General features: G+C 44.4%; 1 protein-coding gene and 1 long non-coding RNA gene across 18 annotated transcripts in view; one reads left to right on the plus strand and one right to left on the minus strand.

Annotated features, from left to right (window-relative positions):
- SNRK (SNF related kinase) overlaps positions 1 to 21,966 on the plus strand; it is a 141,289-nt gene that overhangs the window by 57,676 nt on the left and 61,647 nt on the right. For 4 of the 17 annotated variants that reach the window (XM_055557993.1, XM_055557988.1, XM_055557989.1 and 1 more), the window contains 2 exons: positions 14,548 to 14,656; positions 14,800 to 14,863. In XM_055557993.1, the coding sequence (XP_055413968.1) occupies positions 14,584 to 14,656; positions 14,800 to 14,863 (137 nt within the window). In that variant the 5' untranslated portion in view covers positions 14,548 to 14,583. Of the gene's footprint in view, positions 1 to 14,544; positions 14,657 to 14,799; positions 14,864 to 16,758; positions 16,909 to 16,968; positions 17,039 to 20,054; positions 20,105 to 21,966 lie in introns of those variants that run through there. The other 13 variants (XM_055557992.1, XM_055557991.1, XM_055557997.1 and 10 more) reach the window with 12 other exon arrangements.
- LOC129635231 (uncharacterized) lies at positions 15,789 to 17,484 on the minus strand. The gene is made up of 2 exons (XR_008706167.1): positions 17,340 to 17,484; positions 15,789 to 16,333 (listed from the first exon to the last, which is right to left on the minus strand). It is a non-coding gene; the product is annotated as an uncharacterized LOC129635231 (long non-coding RNA).

Below are 21,966 nucleotides of genomic sequence, written 5' to 3' on the forward strand. Positions count from 1 at the left end.
GGTGCCGGGGAAACAAAGGTGAAAAACAGTCTCTACCTTGGCAGAGCTTGTTAGCTACAGTGAAGGTAAGAAAAAACTATAAAAGTGTGTTGGGAGAACCATGGCAAGTGAGCTGTGACTTGCTGTGGGAACACAAAGAAGGCCACCCCCATGTACACACTGCTACATTCAAAACGGATGACCAGCCAGGACCTATTGTATAGTACATGGCACTCTACTCAGTGTTACGTGCCAGCCTGGGTGGGAGGCGGTTTGGGGGAAGAATGGATACACGCACATGTACGGCTGATTCCCTTCACTGTTCACCTGAAACTACCACAGCATTGTTAATCAGCTGTACCCCAGTACAAAATAAAAAGTTTACAATTTGAAAAGAAATCCCAGGTAGCTACAAAAAAATAAAGTCAATAAATATATATATATATCAATATATAAAATGTATTTATATTAATATATTAATGTGTATTTATATTTTAAATACTAGTGTATTTATAATATAAATTATAAATTTATATTATAAATTATATACTTATAAATTATAATTTTAATATTTAATACATTAATATATTGTAAGTATTAATAATATATTATATATATTATATGTATATATAAAAGAAGACTTCCCAATCTAGTTTGGGGTTAGGGGTGGGGTCAGAGGTTGTGACATTGAAGTAAGCAACAAGGCTGAGAAATAGATGTCTGGGTGGCTTTGCATCACTGCGGTTTGTACTCTGGGGAGTATCAGAGAAACAAAAGTACTTTGCTGAAGATGGGCCAGGTGGACTCCCTGAGTGTGAACCTCTTGCCGAAGACTTAGCTCAGAGTGGTGAGCAAGGCTCAGAGAAAACTGGGGTCATTTCCAGTTAGGAGTGGATTGCCATGCGCCACAGTATATCCCCATGACGCTGGGGCCCAAACTCAAGAAACACTGAAGCTATTTCCTGGTATCCTTTTCTTGACTCAGCAAATTAAAAGCTGAGTCAACTAAAGGAGAACTGAAGGAAAGAGTTCCTGGCTCTGAAAGCATGCGTGCTGAGGATTTCATGAATGGCGGTGGCGGCGGCGGCGGTGGTGGTGATGAGAAACGGCACCTTGTTGTCTGTGTTATAAAATTACTTATAATCCCTTCTGCCTACAACAGATTTGGGTAATGTCTTCTGGAAAGATACAGAAGTCTCACAGCAGAGCACATGATGAATTTGTGGTGAGAATTGGGGTTTGGGGAACATTGGAAATGGCTCATTGGACTGCTAGAGGGAGGCTCCGCTCGTAATGAGGAAGACTTCTGGAATCAGCCCTGACATTCAGAAGTAGCCTTGGGTTAGGAGTGAGAAGGTGTAAGTTCTCAGGAACGGTTCTGATTCTGAAACGTTGTAGTCCTAGCCTAGAAACTTCAACCCTTGGTGCGTCAGACTCCACAGGTATAAAACACAGCAGATTGGATTGTGTTCATACAGTCCCCAAATATTTATTGAGCACCAACTCGCACGCGTGCACTTACGTGTTACTATCAGCCTACTATAGAGAGAGTAATGGGAATTGATTCTTGGTCCTTGACTGAGAGTGGGAGGGAGAGAGGACGGCTCACAGACTGATGGAAAAGAATGAAGGAGTTATCAGACATCAGTGACAAAAGCAAAGTTGGGAACACGTGTGGAGAGAGGGGAACCAGCCTTGGGAAGCCACAGGTGGATGAGAACACAGGTGTTGGGTAGGACTAGCATCTCTTAAGTACCCCCAGAAACATTGCACTTTCAAGTACAGACACATGACATTGCTTTATATTCCAGTTTTGGGATGGTAGCATTTGTTTTAGCTTGTATGAAAATAACATCATGAAGGAAAGAACCAGAATTCAGGGACTTTGACAGGATTTTCTTTTTTTTAATTGCTTTCTCATTTCTCTTGCTGTTGGCATCTAGAATTCAGGAAAATCCAATTAAAGTAATCAGTTCAAAAAAACACTTTATACAAAATGTTCAACCATATCTAAGTGGAGGAGAAATTACAATGAACCCCTTTGGGGAATCACCTGATTCTGTTTCCTCTCTTCCACTCAGCTCCACTACACACAATATTTGTTTGGCTGTTGCTGGAATATTTTTAAAGCAAACTCCAGGCATTATTACATTTCATCCATAAATATTTCAGTAGGTATTCTATCAGAGAAGAACTTTTTTAAAATATATAACCACAATGCCATTATCATGGGAAGTAATACCCATAATGTACCATATTTTCCTAATTAACTCATATTTTTACAGTTGTTTCACTCAGCTGTAAAAATCCCCATTTTCTTTTAAGGCCGTTCCCTTGAGGAGGGGGAGAAATGAGTCATTTGTCTACTGGAATAGGCTACATTCTGGACTTGGTCGGTGGTTTCCTCCTGGTGTCATTTAACTTGTGCTTCTGTTTCCTGTAAACTGGATTAGAGTTGGTATTTTTGTTGTTGTTGTTGTTTCTAGAAAACTTCACAGAAGATGCTGTGTACTTTCTGGCATATTACATAACAAACCTGATTGTCCCATTTTTAGAGATGTGAAAATTGATGAATTTGGGCTCAGGTATTATCAGCATGGTCCATCCAAAATTCCCTGTCACCCTTTGATCTGATCTTATTCATTCATTCAGTCACTAATTCGGCTGCTCCAGGCCTTAGCTGCAGCATGTGGCATCTTTTGGTTGTGGCATGTAGTATCTTTAGTTGTGGCATGTGAACTCTTAGCTGTGGCATGTGGGAAAGAGTTCCCTGACCAGGGATCAAACCCAGGCCTCCTGCACTGGGAGCGAAAAGTCTTAGCCATTGGGCCACCAGGGGAAGTCCCTACTTAAGATATTGATGGTTGTTGCCTAGATTCTTTATTTCAACACATATTCCAAAGCAGGGGTTTTCTAATTCTGTCCTTCTTTCTGTCTCTGTCAGCTGGAATTCTCCTCCTTGTCATCTCTTCAGGCCTCCCAGGTGGTGCTAGTGGTGAAGATCCTGCCTGCCAGTGCAGGAGACCTGAGAGACATGGGTTTGATCCCTGGGATGGGAAGATCCCCTAGAGGAGGAAATGGCAACCCACTCCAGTGTTCTTGCCTGGGAAATACCATGGACAGAGGAGCCTGGCAGGCTACAGTCCATAGGGTTGCAGAGAGTCAGACACGACTAAGCATTGAGCAGCAACTGAGCAACAGCACGTCTTTGGTTTCCCTGAAATTCAGTTCAAACAAGGAAGGCAGGATACATGCTTGGTTATTTCCCTTTCTTCATTTTTAATGTATTTTAATCCACAGTAATCACTGTTTTTTGCTGCTCACATTGTCCCCTCCTTGGCCAGTGAAAGCCCTTTCCAGTTGGCTTCTATGTGTTTTGACTTGACCCTAGTGGGAATGGATACCTATTTGCTTTGAGAGCAAGCATCCAAAGCTATTTTCCCAGGTAGTAACTTGGGACATCTTCTCTGGCCTATTTATGACAAGTAATGACTTAGAAGAGTTGTGTCAGTTAGAAATGCTTTCCCTGCTGTAAGTAAGCATAAAGAACAGAGTTTTCAATTTTTTTCACAGTACAAAAAGTCTGGAGCAGGCAGCTGTTAGCATTTGTTCAGCAGCTCATGAGGTCCAGAGCCAGCATCACTGATTCTCTTGGCCTCCCCTTCATGGTTGCAAGATGGCAGCTCCTGTTCCGGGCATCACGCCCACTGTCAGGGCAGGAAGAAAGGGGAGGCCGGAGCCAGCTGCAGCTGTCCTTTTGTATCAGAAAAGCAATAGCTTTCCCCATACCACCCCCACCTCCAGCTGAATTCCACCCAGATCTTACTGGCCAGACTGGATCATACGGCCATCTCTCCTCGCAAGGGAGGCTGGGAAGTGAGCAAGTCACTTTGCTGGTCTCTGCAGTCAAGCCTGTCAAGGGAATCTAGGGCTTCTATTTCTGGAAGAATGGTTTTAAGTCCTGAAGCAACTTTCCCTATTCTGCTTTTACTTTTTTTATTTTTATATGAAATCTAACTCACCTTGATTTGGAAGTGGGGTGGGACAGCTAAAAAGAATTGTGAGCTGGAAATGAGGAAAGCTTTATCTGCAAGACTACCTTAAGGAAATAAGTGTTAGCCGTTTTGACGTCCATGATGGTTCGGCTTGGCTCCGTTCAATTACCAGATGCCAACTCCAGGGCTGGGGTCCCTGCTCCCAAGTATCGTGTCTGCTCCCATGTGTGAGGAGACAGATCAGTTTCACCTTCATGAAGAGATACTGCATTTGAACTGTAGTGATTCCATATGATGCCCAGGATATTTTGTGGCCATTGTTTCACCAGAAGCCACCCAACCTTTACACTCTTTTGGCAAAAGAGACATCACTTTGCCAACAAAGGTCCGTATAGTCAAAGGTATGGTTTTTCCAATAGTTACGTATGGATGTGAGAGTTGGACCATAAAGAAGGCTGAGTGCTGAAGAACTGATGCTTTCAAATTGTGGTGCTGGAGAAGACTCTTGAGAGTCCCTTGGACAGGAAGATCAAACCAGTCACTCCTAAAGGAAATCAACCCTGACTATTCACTGGAAGGGCTGATGCTGAAGCTCTGATTCTTTGCCACCTGATGTGAAGAGCACTCATTGGAAAGGAGCCTGATGCTGGGAAAGATTGAGGGCAAAGGAGAAGGGGGCAGCAGAAGATGAGATGTTGGAGAGCATCACTGATTCAATGGAGACAAATGAGAAAACTCGAGGAAATAGTGGAGGACGGAGGACCCTGGCATGCTGCAGTCCATGGGGTCACAAAGAGTTGGACACGACTTAGCAACTGAAGAACAAAGTGCTAACCTTCAGCTAGCACTCTGTGGTGAGGTGGGGACACTGAGCTTACTCTCACTGACTGATACAGATCTGTTTCCTGGAGCCTCAGAGTCCTGCTGCCCTGGTCATCCTGCCTCCTCTCTGAGCAGCTCACCTGCACTGGAGAGTGGGGCCTGAAGACCCTTCTCTAGCCAACACTATGGCCATCCATTCTGTGTCCAAACATTTAGTGGTTACGTGGGTCTGATTTTTTAAATATTTTTCACTTCTCCCCTGGGAAAGACTACTTGGTATACTCACTGGTCATTTTCCCTGACTGTTCATGGTTGAAGGGCAGATGAGTAGTTAATGAGAACCAGCTCAAGGAGGAGCGGTGGATTAATTCCCTCACCCATAGTCTTGGTTTCCTCAAGGTAATTAATAAGTCACTTGTTAGATTTCATTTATTTATTTCGGCCATGCCACATGGCTTGTGGGAATCTTAGTTCCCTGACCAGGGATGGATCCTGGGCCTTTGGCAGGAAAGGTGTGGAGTCCTAACCACTGGGCAGCCTAGGAATTCCTTGTATGAATCTATTTAGATGAAGCTGAAAAGGAGGAAACACTGTTTCAAGAGTGGATATTCTTGGGGAAAACACTGACGGGGAAGGGGCACAAGAGGGCTTCGGAGGTGCTGGTCTTGTTCTTTTCTATAATCTGGGTGTTGAAACTGCTGGTCACTTAACCAGTATTCCTCCTTTTCTCTTACTGGAGCCCTGACATCCTTGTTGGGGCTGCGGTGACATGTGACAAGATGAAAACATTTCCTGACCTGCTTTGCAACTAGGACTGTTCATATGACATACTTTTGGCCAATGCAATATAAGTGGTTGATGGGACTTCCAGGAAATCTCTTTCAGGTGGACAGGCTCTGTGGGTCCACGCATTTGACCCCTCCAAAGTGCACTGAGGTTATGGCGCCCTCAGCCTTATGTCCATTCAGTGGTGCCAGATATCCATTCATGTGCTCTTCTGTCAGATTCCCCTGCATGTTGCCTGTTTTGGGGTTTGATTCACTCCTTCAACAGATAATTACTGAACACATACTACAGGCTGGGCATGTGCTGATCAGGGTGGCTACTGATTCAGATGTCCCAGGGCCAGGCATGCAGTTGGAGATGTAGGCCTAGGGTGAAGGGTGAGGGCTGACCGACTGGAGGACCCAGACCCGGGCCAGCAAGCAGGTTGGGGAGAGTCACTGCTCTGCTCTTGCTGATCATTTGACATGTGAGAAATTCAAATCTCAAATTGCAGTCTTCCCATTTTGTCAAGAGAAACCAGAAATCTTGATTTATTTTGATTTTTTTCAAAATTAACTCTGCCATGAGGCAGGTCTTCTATAGCAGAGAAAAACTGGATGAAGTTGGTGTATTAGTTTTCTATTAATGCTGCTGCTGCTGCTGCTGCTGCTAAGTCGCTTCAGTCATGTCCGACTCTGTGCGACCCCATAGATGGCAGCCCACTGGGCCCTGCTGTCCCTGGGATTCTCCAGGCAAGAACACTGGAGTGGGTTGCCATTTCCTTCTCCAATGCATCAAAGGGAAAAGTGAAAGTGAAGTCACTCAGTCGTGTCCGACTCTTAGCGACCCCGTGGACTGCAGTTTTCTATTGGTATGTAACAAATTACCAGAAACTTCGCAGCTTAGAACTCAAGACTTGTGTCAGTCAGAAGTCTAGGTAGACTCAACTAGGTTCTTGCCTTAGTGTCTCACAGGCTTAAATGAAGGTGTCAGCTGGACACGGCTCTTATCTACAGGCTCTGGGAATGTATCTACTTCCAAGTTCACTGAGGCCAAATGTACCACGTGACTGTAAACACAGAAATCAAATCCAGTAACAAAAAATGACCCAGTGAGATTTATCTTGGGAACTTGTTCAGTCGCTCAGTTGTGTCTGACTCTTTGCGATCCCATGGACTGCAGCACGCCAGGCTTCCCTGACCTTTACCATCTGTCAGAACCTATCAAATTCATGTCCATTGAGTCAGTGATGTCATCCAACCATCTCATCTTCTATTGTCCCCTTCTCTTCCTGCCTTCAATCTTTCCCAGCATCAGGGTCTTCTCTAATGAGTCAGCTCTTTGCATCAGGTGGCCAAAGTATTGGAGTTTCAGCTGCAGCAAAAGTCCTTCCAATGAATATTGAGGACTGATTTCCTTTAGGATTGGCTGGTTTGAACTTCTTGCAGTCCAGGGGACTCTCAAAAGTCTTCTGAAACATCACAATTCAAAAGCATCAATTCTTTGGCGCTCAGCTTTCTTTATGGTCCAACTCTCACATCCATACATGACCACTGGAAAAACCATAGCTTTGACTAGATGGACCTTTGCCAGCAAAGTAATGTCTCTGCTTTTTAATATGCTGTCTAGGTTGGTCATAGCTTTTCTTCCAAGGAGCAAACGTCTTTTAACCAGGTAGAGTTAGCATCTGGAAAATTAAGGCAATATGTCATATTAATATAATAAAGGGCAGAACATACTTGGTCATGTTAATATATGCAGAAAAAGCAGTTGTCGGAATTCAACACTTATTCATGATAAAACTCTCAAACTCCAAATATAAGGGAATTTCTTCAGGCAGGTAAAAAAGAGTCTAAGAAAAAAACCTACAGCAAACATCAGACTTACTAGCGATAAGACTAAAGGTGTCTTCCATAGGTGTAAGAAGAAAGCAAGGATGTCCATTCTCAATACTTCTGTTCAATAGCATACTGGATGTTCTAGCCCATCAAGAAGATAAGGAAAATAGAGGAAAGGTATCCAGGTTGAAGATGAAGAAATATTACATAAAACTGTGTTTGTTTGCATATGATTTGATCCTGTATCTGGAAAATCCTAGTGAATCTTAAAAACCAATTAAAACTAATAAAAGAGAATGTCAGAGGATACAAAACCCAGTATTTCTACATACTGATAATGGACAATCTAAGAATGAAATGAAGAACAACAATGCCATTTACAATATAGCACACTTAAAGGAATAAAATACTTAACAGAAATATAACAAAAGATGTGTGAGAGTTAAAGATTGTAAAACACAGCTCACTAAACTTTAAAAGATCTAAATGGGATATATACCATTTTCATGAATTGAAAGAGTCACTACTGTTAAAAATGGCAGCTCTCCCCAAACTGAATTATATATACAATTCAAATCAAAGTCCAAAACCAGTTTTTTGGTGGTAGAAATTGACAAGCTGACCATAAGATTTATATGGAAATGACATACACCAGAATAACAAAATGGTTTTGAAAATCAACAACACAATTGGGGTACTGTTTTACTCATTTTCAAAACTTATTATAAAATAATAGTTGTCAAGACTATGTTACAATGGTGTAATGATAGATAAATATCAGCGGAAATCAATAGAAAGCCTAGAAAATCCTTTGTGGTAAATTGATTTTGAACAAAAGTGCCAAGGGAATTCAACTAGGAAAAGATATTCTTTTTAACAAATGGTTTGGGGACAATTGGCTATCCATATACGAAAAGATTTAAAAATTTATATCGTGTAAAAATTAATTCAAAATCAATTACAGATTAAATGTTAAATTGAAAACTATAAAACCTGAAAAAAAACCCACAGGAAAAAATCTTTGTGACTTTGATTCAGGCAAAAATTTCTTAGATATGATACCAAAAACACAATTCATAAAAGAAAAATTTTCTAAATTGTAATTCATTGAAATAAAAAATCTTGGCACTTCCAAAGATATCATTTAAAAGAAGAAAATACACGCTGCAGCCTGGGAGAAAATATTTGCAAATCATATATCTTATTAAGGACCTGTATCTGAAATAGATAAAAAATTCTTATAACTCAATAAGGCAAGTGACCCAGTTAAAAATTGGCAACAGTTTTGAATAGATACTTCACCAAAGAAGATATTTGTGTGGCTAAAAATAATATTAAAAGATGATCACTCTGATGCCTTTGCAAGAATACTGCTACTTCTTCAAGGTTTTAACCAGATAAACAAATTTTGTGATTAACAGTAAAAAAAAAAAAAAAAAGATGATCAAAATCACTAGTCATTAGGGAAATGCAAATCAATATCACAGGAGATACCACTATACATTTATTAGAATAAAGATCATCTGAAAGTCTAATGATGCCAAGTGTTGGTACAGGTGAGGAGAAATAACCCTCATACATTGCTGCTGGGAATGTAAAATGTAGTACAGTCACTTCAGAAAACAATTTGTTAGTTCCTTATAATGTTAAACGTAACAGTTATAACATGACCCAACAATTTCATCTTGCAGTACCCTAGAAAAATGATAGCATATCCCCATTAAGAGCTTATGTAAATATTCACAACATTATCCATAATAGCAAAAATCTGAAAATAAATGAAATGTTCATCACCTGGTAAATGGATAAAGAAGGTCTAGTGTATATAATCAGAGAAGGCAATGGCACCCCACTCCAGTACTTTTGCCTGGAGAATCCCATGGACGGAGGAACCTGGTAGGCTGCAGTCCATGGGGTCACAAAGAGTCAGACACGACTGAGCAACTTCACTTTCACTTTTCATTTTCATGCACTGGAGAAGGAAAGGCAATCCACTCCAGTGTTCTTGCCTGGAGAATCCCAGGGATGGCGGAGCCTGGTGGGCTGCCGTCTATGGGATTGCACAGAGTTGGACACGACTGAAGCGACTTAGCAGCAGCAGCAGCAGTGTATATAATAGAATACTATTCAGCAGTAAAGAAAAGAACTAACTATTTATATAGCTACAACATAGATAAACATTATGCTCAGTGAAAGAAGCCAGACACAAAAGACTGAGATTTCATTTAAGTGACTTTGTAGAAAGGGCTTCCTTGGTGGCTCAGAGGTTAAAGTGTCTGCCTGCAATGCGGGAGACCTCGGTTCAATCCCTGGGTCAGGAAGATCCCCCGGAGAAGGAAATGACAACCCACTCCAGTATTCTTGCCTGGAGAATCCCATGGACAGAGGAGCCTGGTGGGCTACAGTCCACGGGGTCGCAAAGAGTCGGACATGACTGAGATGGAAAACAAATCATTGGTGGCCAAGAGATGGAAATTGGATTGTGACTGACTGCTCATGGACAGAGGAAGACTTCTGGGGAGTGATGGAAATATTGGGGTGAGAGAGTCTATTCCTAGGTAGGTTGATAAGAAGTCCAGGGTCCCCAAGGAGGAGAAAGGGGTCTGGAGCCCTACAGAAAGAGAAAGGGGTCTGGGGCATCAAGGGGAAAAGGACGAACATTTTTTTTTTTTACATTGCTTTGTCTTGGTCAATATAACAGTGTATCTTGCTTGAAGACATGTTTCTCCTTAACAAGAACCCTCTGACTAATCTTCTTATCTTGAGGTACACTGCGGGAGTGCGTCTGGTAAGACCTTTCTATTGTTAGGTGTATGTTGTGGGAGTGGGTCTGGTAAAAGAATATAGGGTCTTGCTAAGACTTGTGAGTGGGGGCACTCTTTCCCCCTTCTGATATCTATGTCAGAAGCTTTCTTTGTCCCCTTTTATACTTTAATAAAACTCTGCTACATAAAAGCTCTTGAGTGATCAAGTCTGGTCCCTGGTCCAGAAGCTACATCTTCTTCGGAGATCACGAATCTGACATCGTTCACCGTAAGCTATCAGGGGCAGATCAGGTGACAGTTTCATAACTTTTTAAATTTACTAAAAACCATTGAATTACCTGGAGGAGGAAATGGCAACCCACTCCGGTATTCTTGCCTGGAGAATCCCATGGACAAAGGAGCCTGCTGGGCTGTCGTCTACGGGATTGCAAAACTTGGATACTACTGAGCAACTGTCATGCTCAAAATTCTCCAAGTCAGGTTTCAATAGTATGTGAACCGTGAACTTCCAGATGTTTGTTCAAGCTGGATTTAGAAAAGGCAGAGGAACCAGAGATCAAATATCCAACATCCATTGGATCATCGAAAAAGCAAGAGAATTCCAGAAAAACATCTACTTCTGCTTTATTGACTATTCCAGAGCCTTTGACTGTGTGGATCACAGCAAACTGTGGAAAATTCTTCAAGAGATGGAAATACCAGACCACCTGACCTGTCTCCTGAGAAATCTGTCTGCAGGTCAAGAAGCAACAGTTAGAACTGGACATGGAACAACAGACTGGTTCCAAATTGGGAAAGGAGTACGTCAAGGCTGTATACCGTCACCCTGCTTATTTAACTTCTATGCAGAGTACATCATGAGAAACGCTGGGCTGGCTGAAGCACAAGCTGGAAGCAAGATTTCTGGGAGAAATATCAATAACCTCAGATATGCAGGTGATACCACCCTTATGGCAGAAAGCAAAGAAAAACTAATGAGCCTCTTGATGAAAATGAAAGAGGAGTGAAAAAGTTGGCTTAAACCTTAACATTCAGAAAATGAAGATCATGGCATCCAGTCCCATCACTTCATGGCAAATAGATGGGGAAATAATGGAAACAGTGACATTTTATTTCCTTGGGCTCCAAAATCACTGCAGATGGTAATTGCAGTCATGAAGTTAAAAGATGCTTGCTCCTTGGAAGAAAAGTTATGACCAACCTAGACAGCATATTAAAAAGCAGAAACATTACTTTGCCAACAAAGATCCGTCTAGTCAAAGCCATGGTTTTTCCAGTAGTCATGTATGGATGTGAGAGTTGGACCATAAAGTTGAGCACTGAAGAATTGATGCTTTTGAACTGTGGTGTTGGAAAAGACTCCTGAGAGTCCCTTGTACTGCAAGGAGATCCAACCAGTCCATCCTAAAGGAAATCAGTCCTGAATATTCATTGGAAGGACTGATGCTGAAGCTGAAACCCCAATACTTTGGCCACATGATGTGAAGAACTGACTCATTGGAAAGGACCCTGATGCTGGGAAAGATTGAGGGCAGGAGGACAAGGGGATGACAGAGGATGAGATGGTTGGATGGCATCACCGATGCAATAGACATGAGATTGAGGAGGCTCCAGGAGTTGGTGATGGACAGGGAAGCCTGGTGTGCTGCAGTCCATGGGGTCACAAAGAGCTGGACACAACTGAGCAACTGAACTAAGCAGCTGAGCATGCACACACACACACACATTGAATAACCATGTATTAATGGTGAGGTTTATGGTATGCAAGTCATACTTCAGTAAAACTGTTTAAAAAATTAAATCTTCCAATTTTAAAGTGTTTTGGGGAATTCCTTGGTGGTCCAGTAATTAAGACTTCGTGGTTTCACTGCTAATGCTGCTGCTGCTGCTAAGTCGCTTCAGTCGTGTCCGACTCTGTGCGACCCCATAGACGGCAGCCCACCAGGCTCCCCTGTCCCTGGGATTCTCCAGGAAAGAACACTGGAGTGGGTTGCCATTTCCTTCTCCAATGCATGAAAGGGAAAAGTGAAAGTGAAGTCTCTCAGTTGTGTCGGACTCTTCGAGACCCCATGGACTGCAGCCTACCAGGCTCCTCCATCCATGGGATTTTCCAGGTAAGAGTACTGGAGTGGGGTGCCATCGCCTTCTCCATCACTGCTAATGGCCTGGGTTCAATTCCTGGTTGGGGAACTAATATCCCACAAGCCACAAGATACAGCCCCCCCACACAAAAAACCAAAAACAATGTTCTGAAAAAAAAAATGCCCCAAGTTTTCAAGTTTAAGCACTTGGGCTGCCTACTTGCTACATTAGTGCTAAGCTGCATGAATAGAAATTTGAATAAAATAAAATCCTTGTCCTCCAGGAGTTTAAGAGCCAAAGGGAGAAAATGGAACAGTTAACAGTTATGAAACCTATAGTAAATATTTATGTGCAAGGAGGTATGGGTTCAGAGAAGGCCTGGCTCTGACTGGGCAGGATTGGGGGTGCCACAGATGAGCCTGGACACTTGAGGTTTTGAAAGGTAAGTAGAAAGATTCAGGAGATTGCCAGGTATAGGGAGTGGAGAAAAAGGGTGGCTGACATTTCCAGGTAGAGGGAACAGAATGGGCAAAGGCTTGGAGGTATGAGAAATTCCCTTTTGAAAACTGGGAAGGTTGCAGATACAGTTTACTTGGAGATAAAGAGCAGGAAAGGAAGGCAGGGGCCAGATCATGAAGTGTTTGGCAGGCAGTGTTAAAAGTCTTTGGACAAAAGATTAAGCATTAAGAATTTATTTGCTGGAGGAATATGGGCATCCTTCCTGTGGCCTGAATTAAACTGTATCTTGGCAACATCATATTGCACTAATTACAAAAAAATCCACTAATATACTACTTACCATGTGCCAGCACTATTTTAATACTTCCCTGGTGGCTCAGACAGTAAAAGAATCTGCCTGCAATGCAGGAGACCTGGGTTTGATCCCTGGGTTGGGAAGATCCTCCAGTATTCTTGCCTGGAGAATTCCACGGAGAGAGGAGCCTCTCCTCTGTGGGACTGGTGGGCTACAGTCCATGGTATCTCAGAGAGTTGGACATGACTGGACAACTAACATACATAAACCCCTTAATCCCATCTATAGTGGTTCTCAGACTCTCACCTGTGTCAGATTCACTTGGAAGTCTTCTTAAAACAGAGAAACCACCAAGTTTCTAATTTAGGAGGTCTGGCGTAGAGCTGGAGAATTTGCATTTCAGTCTAGTTCCCAGGAGAAGCTGCTGCTGCTGGTCCAGGAGGCACACTTGGAGAACAGCTGCCTTACACATACCTTATAAGAAAGGTATCATTATCATCACCATCTTTCCCATTTTACAGAGGAAACAGATGGAAAGTTAAGCAGTCTGCCCACAAGGGCATATAACTCTCAGTGGTGGGGCAGGTGGTCAATGCCAGGCAGTGTCTGCCATGTTTCCCGGTTCACAGGTTGCAAAGAAGCAGAGTTAAGGGCTGGCATTTTCAGTCCTTCCTTGCAACTGTCAAGAATATATTACACATGCACACACACACACACACACACACACACGTGCATGCACACATATGCACAGGCCTTAACAAACATCTGAGCTAAAAGAATTAGGGATGCTAACGGATGCCAAGTGGGTAGTGAGGGAAACTCTTTGAGAAACTCTTCAGGCCATTCCAGTGAAGTATTATTTTGGTCCTACTGGAATGAAGCCAGGATTCAGACACACACAAGTATCCATGTACAAAATGACTAATTCAATACGCAAAAGGAAATCATAAAATTAAATGTCACAACTCAAAACTGAACCATACGTGAATCCTCAGTCTCTGTTTTCAATATATTTGAAATGCTTTTATATTATGAAAATTAACAATATCTTGAGACGATATAACCTTGTTATATATGCTGCTTTAGGTGGGTAGTCCCAGGATGAAAATGGCAGTTCTTTCATGAATCGGCTTGCTTTTCACATCTTACCCTAATTTGTAGCATCTCCCTGGTTGCCTTCCAATAAACAGCAACTTCCCTAAATCAGTGGCATTATGTTATTTCGGAGATCTGAATCACAGAGACTGTAATCCAAGCCCGCATGCTCCATCTTGTCATTTGTGTGGAGTGCTGTATATCTAATTAAAGCTTCTTACAGGTCCATAAAAAGACCTAACATTAAAAAAGCAGTCTGGGTTAGAGAAAGCCCCAGGGCAGACTGAAGAAGGGGGTTCTCATTAACAATGAACACATTTGCTTAAATTCAAAATTAAGTAATCATATATTAATTTATACTTGAATATTTAAAAATATTGCCTAAGCATAATCAGATCATGTTACCACATTGATGGTGTGGCACTGAAAATGGGTCATGTTCTTGCCAGCAGCACTCCAGCTTCCCAAGAAACACCGGAGATGAATAAATGATTCACCATGTGGCCAGGACTGCAGCCCTTTCTCTGGAAGAGAATTCAAGCCCACTTTATTTAAACCAAGGTATTATTCTGTTCCTTTTTTATTTATTGTTTTTCTATTCTTGTGTCCCATTTTCTGTATAGAATTTATTCAAAACCTGAGTTACGTATTTTCCAAGGGCTTATCTATTAAGACATTGTTTTGTGACAACTGGTCTATTTCAGGGGCTACAGACCTGGTGGTGGAGGTCTTCAACCACTGGAATTCCCTTGGGAGACCATTAGAATGGTATTTTTTTACCCTTTACTTGGCTATGGGGTTCCCTGAATAGTGATACCTCCCTAAGGAGAAAAGTGTAAGGCCTCGCCACTGTTTTCCAGCAACAAAGGAATGAATTCCATAAGCTCCTGCTGATCATACTGCTAGAGTTAGAATGTGTGTCAAAGTGAGATGATTCTTTGAAGGTCTTTGTAAGCCAGTGTTATCCCAGAGTTGGGGCCTCGACTCAGCCCTGAGGGGCAGAGGCCCATAGCCCAAGGCTTTCCCAGCCAGTGACATCACCCCATGCCAGAGTGTTAGGGTAACTTGGAGTCCTCCTTTAACCACCCCCCTAACTTAAAAAAAACAAGCCTTTATTAGATACTTTTTATATAGCAAGACTGTTCTAATTATTTTATTTTTGCTTTTTTTAAAAAAATTGGAGTATAGTTGCTTTACAGTGTTGTGTTTCTGCTAAAAAGCAAAGTGAATCAGCTATATTTATACATATATTCCCTCTTTTTGGATTTCCTTCACATTTATGTCATCACGGAGCAGAGTCCATTCCCCTCTGTGCAACCCCATGGACTGTAGCCCTCCAAGATCCTCTGTCCATGGGATTCTCCAGGCAAAGGTACTGGAGTGGGTGGCCATTCCCTTCTCCCTTCCTGACCCAGGGATCGAACCTGTGTCTCTTCCTGGACCGCGTCTCCTGCATTGGCAGGCGAGTTCTTTAGCATTAGTGCCACCTCGGAAGCCCCCCTTAACTTCCGTTATTATCCTGAGTGTTTGTACCTCCCAACAATCCACTCTTGCTTTCCAGTCATCTTCAGATATGCAAAGTAGATGCCCAGGAGACAGTCTGAAAAAACAGGCTTCTGACGTTTGCAGGTCAGCAGAGACAATTGCTCAAGCCATCTAGATTTCTTTTTTCCCTCCAGTCGATCTAATCACATTTGGAACATCTAAGTAGCGCACCCCCTCCCCCGCCCTCCACGCAGCAGTTTGTGCCCTTTTTTGCTAGGGGTCCTCTCTTGGGGGAGGGGTGGAGGGCTGGGAGAATCCGAAATGGAAAAGCAGGTTGGAGAATCTGGCATCTGGCGTGTCACTTATTTCCAGAAAGCAAGGGAAGTTGATCTCCATGGCGCGCCAGGCTTCCAAGGATGGGAGCGCCTGCCCCTCTCTCTCACCCTCCCGAACTCTCCACTCTGGCCATCGCTAAGCTCCATTTGGGAGCCTCCTGCCTGGTGACCATGGCGCTGAACCATCCGGGGCATAGTTAATGCCTGGCATGTTCTGAGTCCCTGACTTCACATGCCTTAATACTTCTCACGACCTTTCGCCTTTTCACGCTTTTCCTGTGGAGGCAGCCTGGCCAGGCAAGGGTCTCCTGCTGACCTTTAAAGCCAGCGCTGTGTTCAGATGGTGGGCTTTTCTCTTTTTTAAAAATAGCAGAAAATCAACACAATTCCTTCTAATTGGGTTCCCAGAGAGAAGAAACTGTAGAGAAAAAAAATATGTACTTATATTCGTGAACGTATATTTTTTTCCCGCTGTTTGTTTAAACCTGGCCCGGGGATGGGGGTGAACCTTTAGAAGGGTGAAGTGCCTGGTGCCCTCAGACCCCCGCCCCAAGACGCAGAGTCCCGTGAGTACCCGGTCCCTTCCCTCCGATTTCCGCCACGGCTCGGCTACTTTTCTGGGCCATTGTCCCGTGTCCCTAGTGCTTCCTCCTTCATCAGCTTGCTCTTGCTTGGGCGCCTCGCCCGCTTCCTACCGCCAGCCGCAGCCCAGACTCGCTGGGGTCGAGGCGCTGCCAAGATGCCCTGCAGCAGCTCGCGCGCCGAAGCCCGCAGGTGCGCCCCGCCCCGCCCTCGCCGCGGCCCCGCCCCGGCGCCTGCGTCACAATGACGCGCGTCCCGCGCAGGCGCATCTCGGTCCCCCACCCCCACCCCCTCCCCGCGGCCGGCTGCCCGCTTGGTATTATGATTAGTGCTGGGTGCGGGGATTCGGCGGCCGGGAGGGAGTTGTCGGCGCCGCGGCCGCTGCGGACGGAAGCCCGCCTGCTTGCTGAGGTAGGGGCGAGCGCGCAGTGCACCCGGGAGCGGCGGCCGTGGGCGGGGGACGGGCTGGCCTCCGCCGCCGAGTGGCCTCAGCGGTTGCCGGGCTGGGCGCCGGGGCCGGGGCGCCCGCCGCAGGCGGAAAGTAAGTTGCGCGCTCCGCGCTCTCCGCGTCGCGGGCCGGGGAGGACGCGGGCCCCGGGCTGCGGCGGCCCGGACTCCGCGCGGCGGCGGTGCGGCCTGATGGCCTGGAGGCAGGCAGCGGGCGGCGGCGGGGCCCGCACGGGAGCGGGCATTGCGGCGGCCGGCCACGGGCGCCCCGAGGCCCTGCCCTTGCGGCCGCGGCGGGATTGCGGCACCTCGGGAGGCGCCCGCATCCCCGCGCCCCGCCCCGGAGCGGGCCGAGTGCGGCGCCCGCGGATCCCCGCGCCCAGGTTCTCTCTTACGGTGTTTTCTTCACTAAAGGTGTTTTCCTTTTTCAAAGGAATCTGGAGATCTGGCGCAGCAAGGGGATTTCTTGCTAAAACTGCAGCCGTACAATAGAATGGGGATATTGTTGTCTGTAGAGAAAGGGCATCGGGGTAAGGAAGGAGGAGCAGTGCCGTTCCCGAGGGACAGCTAGAATTTTTCAGATTGGAAAACCTCCGTTCTTTTCCATAGTCATCGCCTGTTGATTCCTTTCTGGACCGTTTTACAAAATCCTTCCTTCGTTTGCTTGGACTTGGGATCCAGGAAAGTGACAGCCTTTTATCCTGAGTAGGGTCCTGGAGCTGTGTTGTTCTTAACACTTGGGTCAGGTAAAATTCGGTAGCTGTATAGTGAGTTCGGTTCAAGTCCAGTATTTGGAGGGGTGAGGGAGGATTTAGCAGTAGGGTTCTTCAGCTTTTGGACGTCTAAGGGTATAGGATTTTTCACACTATCTAGTTACTTCCCCCCGTTCCATTTAATTGAGTACATTTTCACAATCTTAGGAGCAGGTGGTAAAGCTGACTTAATGCGTTTCACGTTTTATGGTGAAAGGTGAAGCGTGGCTAGCAGGTAATGGAACTGCAAATGTTCCGCGTCTTGATCAGATTCCACCTGATTCCTATGAAACACCAGATGCCTCAGTTTGGGTTCCTTGTATGGGGTTGAGGCTCTAGTCCCAAATCAGTCTAATTTATCAGAATGTGTATCAGTGTACCTTAAAGCCTGAGGTTGTCAGGGCTTATGTAATCAGTTTGTTAATTTATAATCTTGTTACATTGCTCTCCAGATTTATAAAATCATTCCCTTAAGGAAATCTGTCCTCAACGTCTGCTTAAATATTTTTCTTGGAATTGGATTCCTGAAGAGGAATGTACTGTACTAGTGGTGATTAAAGCAAACTAATTAGACAAGTTTCTTAAAAAAAAAAAAAAAATCACGTTGGTTCTTTTATTCGACCAGTTGTCTCTAGTAGGAAAACAGATGACATTCCCATTCTACAGAACTAAAAATGAGAGAAATGACATTCCCAAGGTCACTTATTGAGTCAAGTCACTTACTGAAGCAGTATAGTAATTGAAAGTTAGGTGCATTGAGTTAACTTTTCTTATTTCTCCATCTTTAAGGTTTTCCTGGCAGGGAACTTTGCCACCTTTCTATTTTTTTTTTTTAATTTGCAGTTTGTTTGTTTGTTTTTTTAATCGTTTTCTTTAGTATAGAAAAGTTACTTTCACTGTATTTTTTTTTTCCTCTGCTCTTCTGTATTATTGCAGTAAGATCCGTTGTAGAAAACATACAAGGACTGAGAAGTTACATAATTTTTATTTTTCTAGAACAGAAGTATACATTGGGCCGTTAAGGTTCAAATGTAATCCCATAATCCTAAAATGAAGGCTTTTGAATGTCCGTATTAAAATTGAAGGGCTTTCAGATATTTCTACTGGTTGCAGGAAATATTGTGTGTCCAAACTTTACTATGGGTGTTTCATACAGAAAGTGAAACTAAATAGAAGGAAAAAAACTATTTTGGGAGCTATTGAGCAGCCCAGGTTCTAAGCATTGGTATAAATAAGGCTTGGTTGCTTCTCTGAAGCAGGTTTTCTGAGCCTAAGAATTCATTACACTGCCCAGGAAAAAGGTACACTTTCCACATGGTCAGAATTTTGGGAATTAAAAACATAGATGAGGAACTCTAAAGAATTGATTTTACTGCATGCCAGCTGTTGGCTTAACCACCAAAATTTAGAGTTTATAGCCAAGATGCTGTTATAAGAAAACTAATTATTCAGAATATAAATACTTCCCTCTGTGTGTGTGTCTGTGTGTGTGTGTGTGTGTGTGTGTGTGTGTATGTATGCGTGTGTGTGTGTATGCAAGACTATTCTTAGAGCAATTTAGGTGGAAGAATCCAGTGGTTTGTAGCAGTTTTGAAGGTAAACTAAACTTATGATCATTTATTCATGGAGCCTTTGTCTACTTTGGGGGCCCTGGGTTAGACGGTGGCAACAGAAAAGTGAATAAAAATGAGATCCTGTCTTTCAGGCTCTTGTGAATTACATTTACACGGAGGTAAACGATGACAGGAGGGTCAAATGCTGTGATGAGGCAGAGGCAAAACCCCTGGGCAGGGAGTCACCCCTGGGCAGTTGAACTGGGGAATGCCTCACAGAGAAGGCGATGGTTGAACTAGTCTTGGACAGGTAGAGTTCCTAGGCAGAGAAAAGGGGAAAGGGCTCCAAGGGTTTAGGGAGGTTGAAAAGACAAGGTCAGATGGTGGAGGAAGGATTTAGATCCAAGTGGGTGAAAGGAAGCTGAGGAGGTAGAGACAGTGCAGCTGTTTTTGTTTTGTTAAGGCTGTGGAAAGGAAGAGGGCAAAGAAGGGCAGTAGGTGTGGGGTTGAAGGGGAGGACATGTTTGGGTATTTTGTTTTAGTTTGGGAAGGGCCAGTATAAAACCTCTCATTTAATGACCTCATGAGTGAGCGCTGGAAATGGTTGTCTGGTCCGGATAATCTGGAGCTGCGTTATTCTCACTGCAGACCATTTCCTCATCTTATTCTCCTGTATATCTGCTTTGGGTTGAGGCCTTCCATCCCGTGGGAAACCATTTCTTGCTGGTGGAAGGGGAGGAACCTGACTAAAGAGGATTCCTGCTCTACCTTCCCTGAATGTTTATTTCTCTGCTGTTACTTCCAGAGCCTTCTGAGATTCTCCTTTGGCACCTCCAGCGTTTGGCCTCCGCTCAGGTAGGCTCTTTCCTGACCACGCAGGCCTCTCTCCCTCTCCTTACTGGTTGTGTCCTCTTCCCCACACTGCTGCCCCGTGACTACAGCAGTCGCTTCAGAGTTGGCGCTGGCTGCCCATGTACCATGTTGCTCTCTGTTCTGGAGTGTCTCCAGGCTCAAAGCAAGATTAGTGGGAGGGGTGTCTGCCTGGATGTCCAGACACGCAACCCCTTAACTACACGTGGGCCTGAAATGTGATGGAAGTTACGAAATCACAGAAATGTAGGTTACAGGACATGTAACTGGTCAAACATAGCCTCACTGGCCTCAGTTTCTCAGTTGTTGTCACATGGTTACCTGTCTCAAACCTAGAAGACTGTCAGCTCCTTGGAGGCAGAGATGCCTCTTCTTTGATTGCTGTATCCCCAGACCAGTGTTAGGCCTCATACGTAGTCAGTGTACCCAAGAAATGTCCTGGTGAAGAAATGTGAAAAATCTGAACTGTGGTTTGCTGCCCATTAATGGATACCATACCCATTGTATCCAAATGGGTTGGATAGAAACTGCTTCCCATTCATAGATCCCAGAGCTAGAGGCAGATCTTCTGCTCTAGAATAGCAAGCGGTAGATGCTCAGGGAATGTTTGTTGCCGTCCTGTATTCCCGGTGTGAGTCAATGCCCCACCTGCTAGCACTCTCCACTAGAGTCATTACAGATTCCCGTCTTTGCTTTGCCCCCTGTGCATTGAGTTTCTGGATTCTGCTTCCTAAGCGCATCTCCTCCATTCCATCCTCCTCATCACTGCCCAGATTCAGGCTGCCCTCACTTTTAAGTCTTGAATCATTTTTCTGGAGGCATTTTTCACTAGTCTCCTCACCTGTGTTCAGGCTCTAGTCTTGCCCTTCCAATCTGATCTTCACTTTGCTGCCAGAGTGGTTTGTTCAGCTGTCATCTCTGATTGCCATTCCCGTGCTCAGGATTCTTCTTTGGCTTCTTAGTGCCAGCTTTCATTTGTTCACTTAATAAAGTGTATCTATATATTTCAGGCAGATGCTATACTCGGCGGGCCCAGGGGTGCAGAGCTGAATAAAGCAGACATGCGTCTTACACAGGCTGAATTTATCGTGTAGTCTAGTGGGGGTTACAGATTATTAATCACATAATCACAGAAATAATTCTGTAACCACAACTGTGACACAGGCCATGATGAAAGAGGGCATAGTGCTGTGAGAGGGCACAGGAGCTGGTGTGCAGGAGTATAGCAGGGCAGGGAGAGGCAGTGGTCTGGATGGTGGCCTTTGTGCTGGCCCTGAAGCATGGCTGGCCAGGTGTGAGCAGCATCCGCTCATGTGCATGGGACACAAGGACCTTCGGGAGTCTGGTCCTTCCCTGCCTCTCTCTCCCCTTGTCTCATGCCCTGTGCTTTGTGTGTGTTACTGTCCCAGTCACACTAAGGCCACTTTTCCACCTCAGCCAATTTCAGTTTTTAGCTTAAACAAAATAATTTCTCTGAGATGCCTCCTGTGAGCTCCCAAAGGCAGATTTAGGGGAAAGAACACCTCTTCCAGCCTTCTTGTCCCTGTGAGAGGTATAAACAGTGTAGGGCGGTAGCCTTCCTGTTATATCCAGTGCAGGCCTCGAGGGGTGGTGTTCTGGGCCAGAGAAGGGTGAGGATAAGGATGTCAGAGTAAGATGGGGAACTAAGTATACAACTCCTCTCAGATGTCAAACTCGCTGAAAGGGAAGCCAGTTGTGAAAAGCTGGGGGGGGGGGGGGAAATCTGGGGTGATTTTAATCCCACTGACACATTGCTGATGTGTATTATCGCCTTTTGCCTTCATAATTGTCCCAGGTGGTGCTTATCTTTGTGTTATAGACAAAGA

This window comes from Bubalus kerabau, chromosome 20, assembly GCF_029407905.1.
Source record: "Bubalus kerabau isolate K-KA32 ecotype Philippines breed swamp buffalo chromosome 20, PCC_UOA_SB_1v2, whole genome shotgun sequence".
Classification (NCBI taxonomy): Eukaryota; Metazoa; Chordata; class Mammalia; order Artiodactyla; family Bovidae; genus Bubalus; species Bubalus kerabau.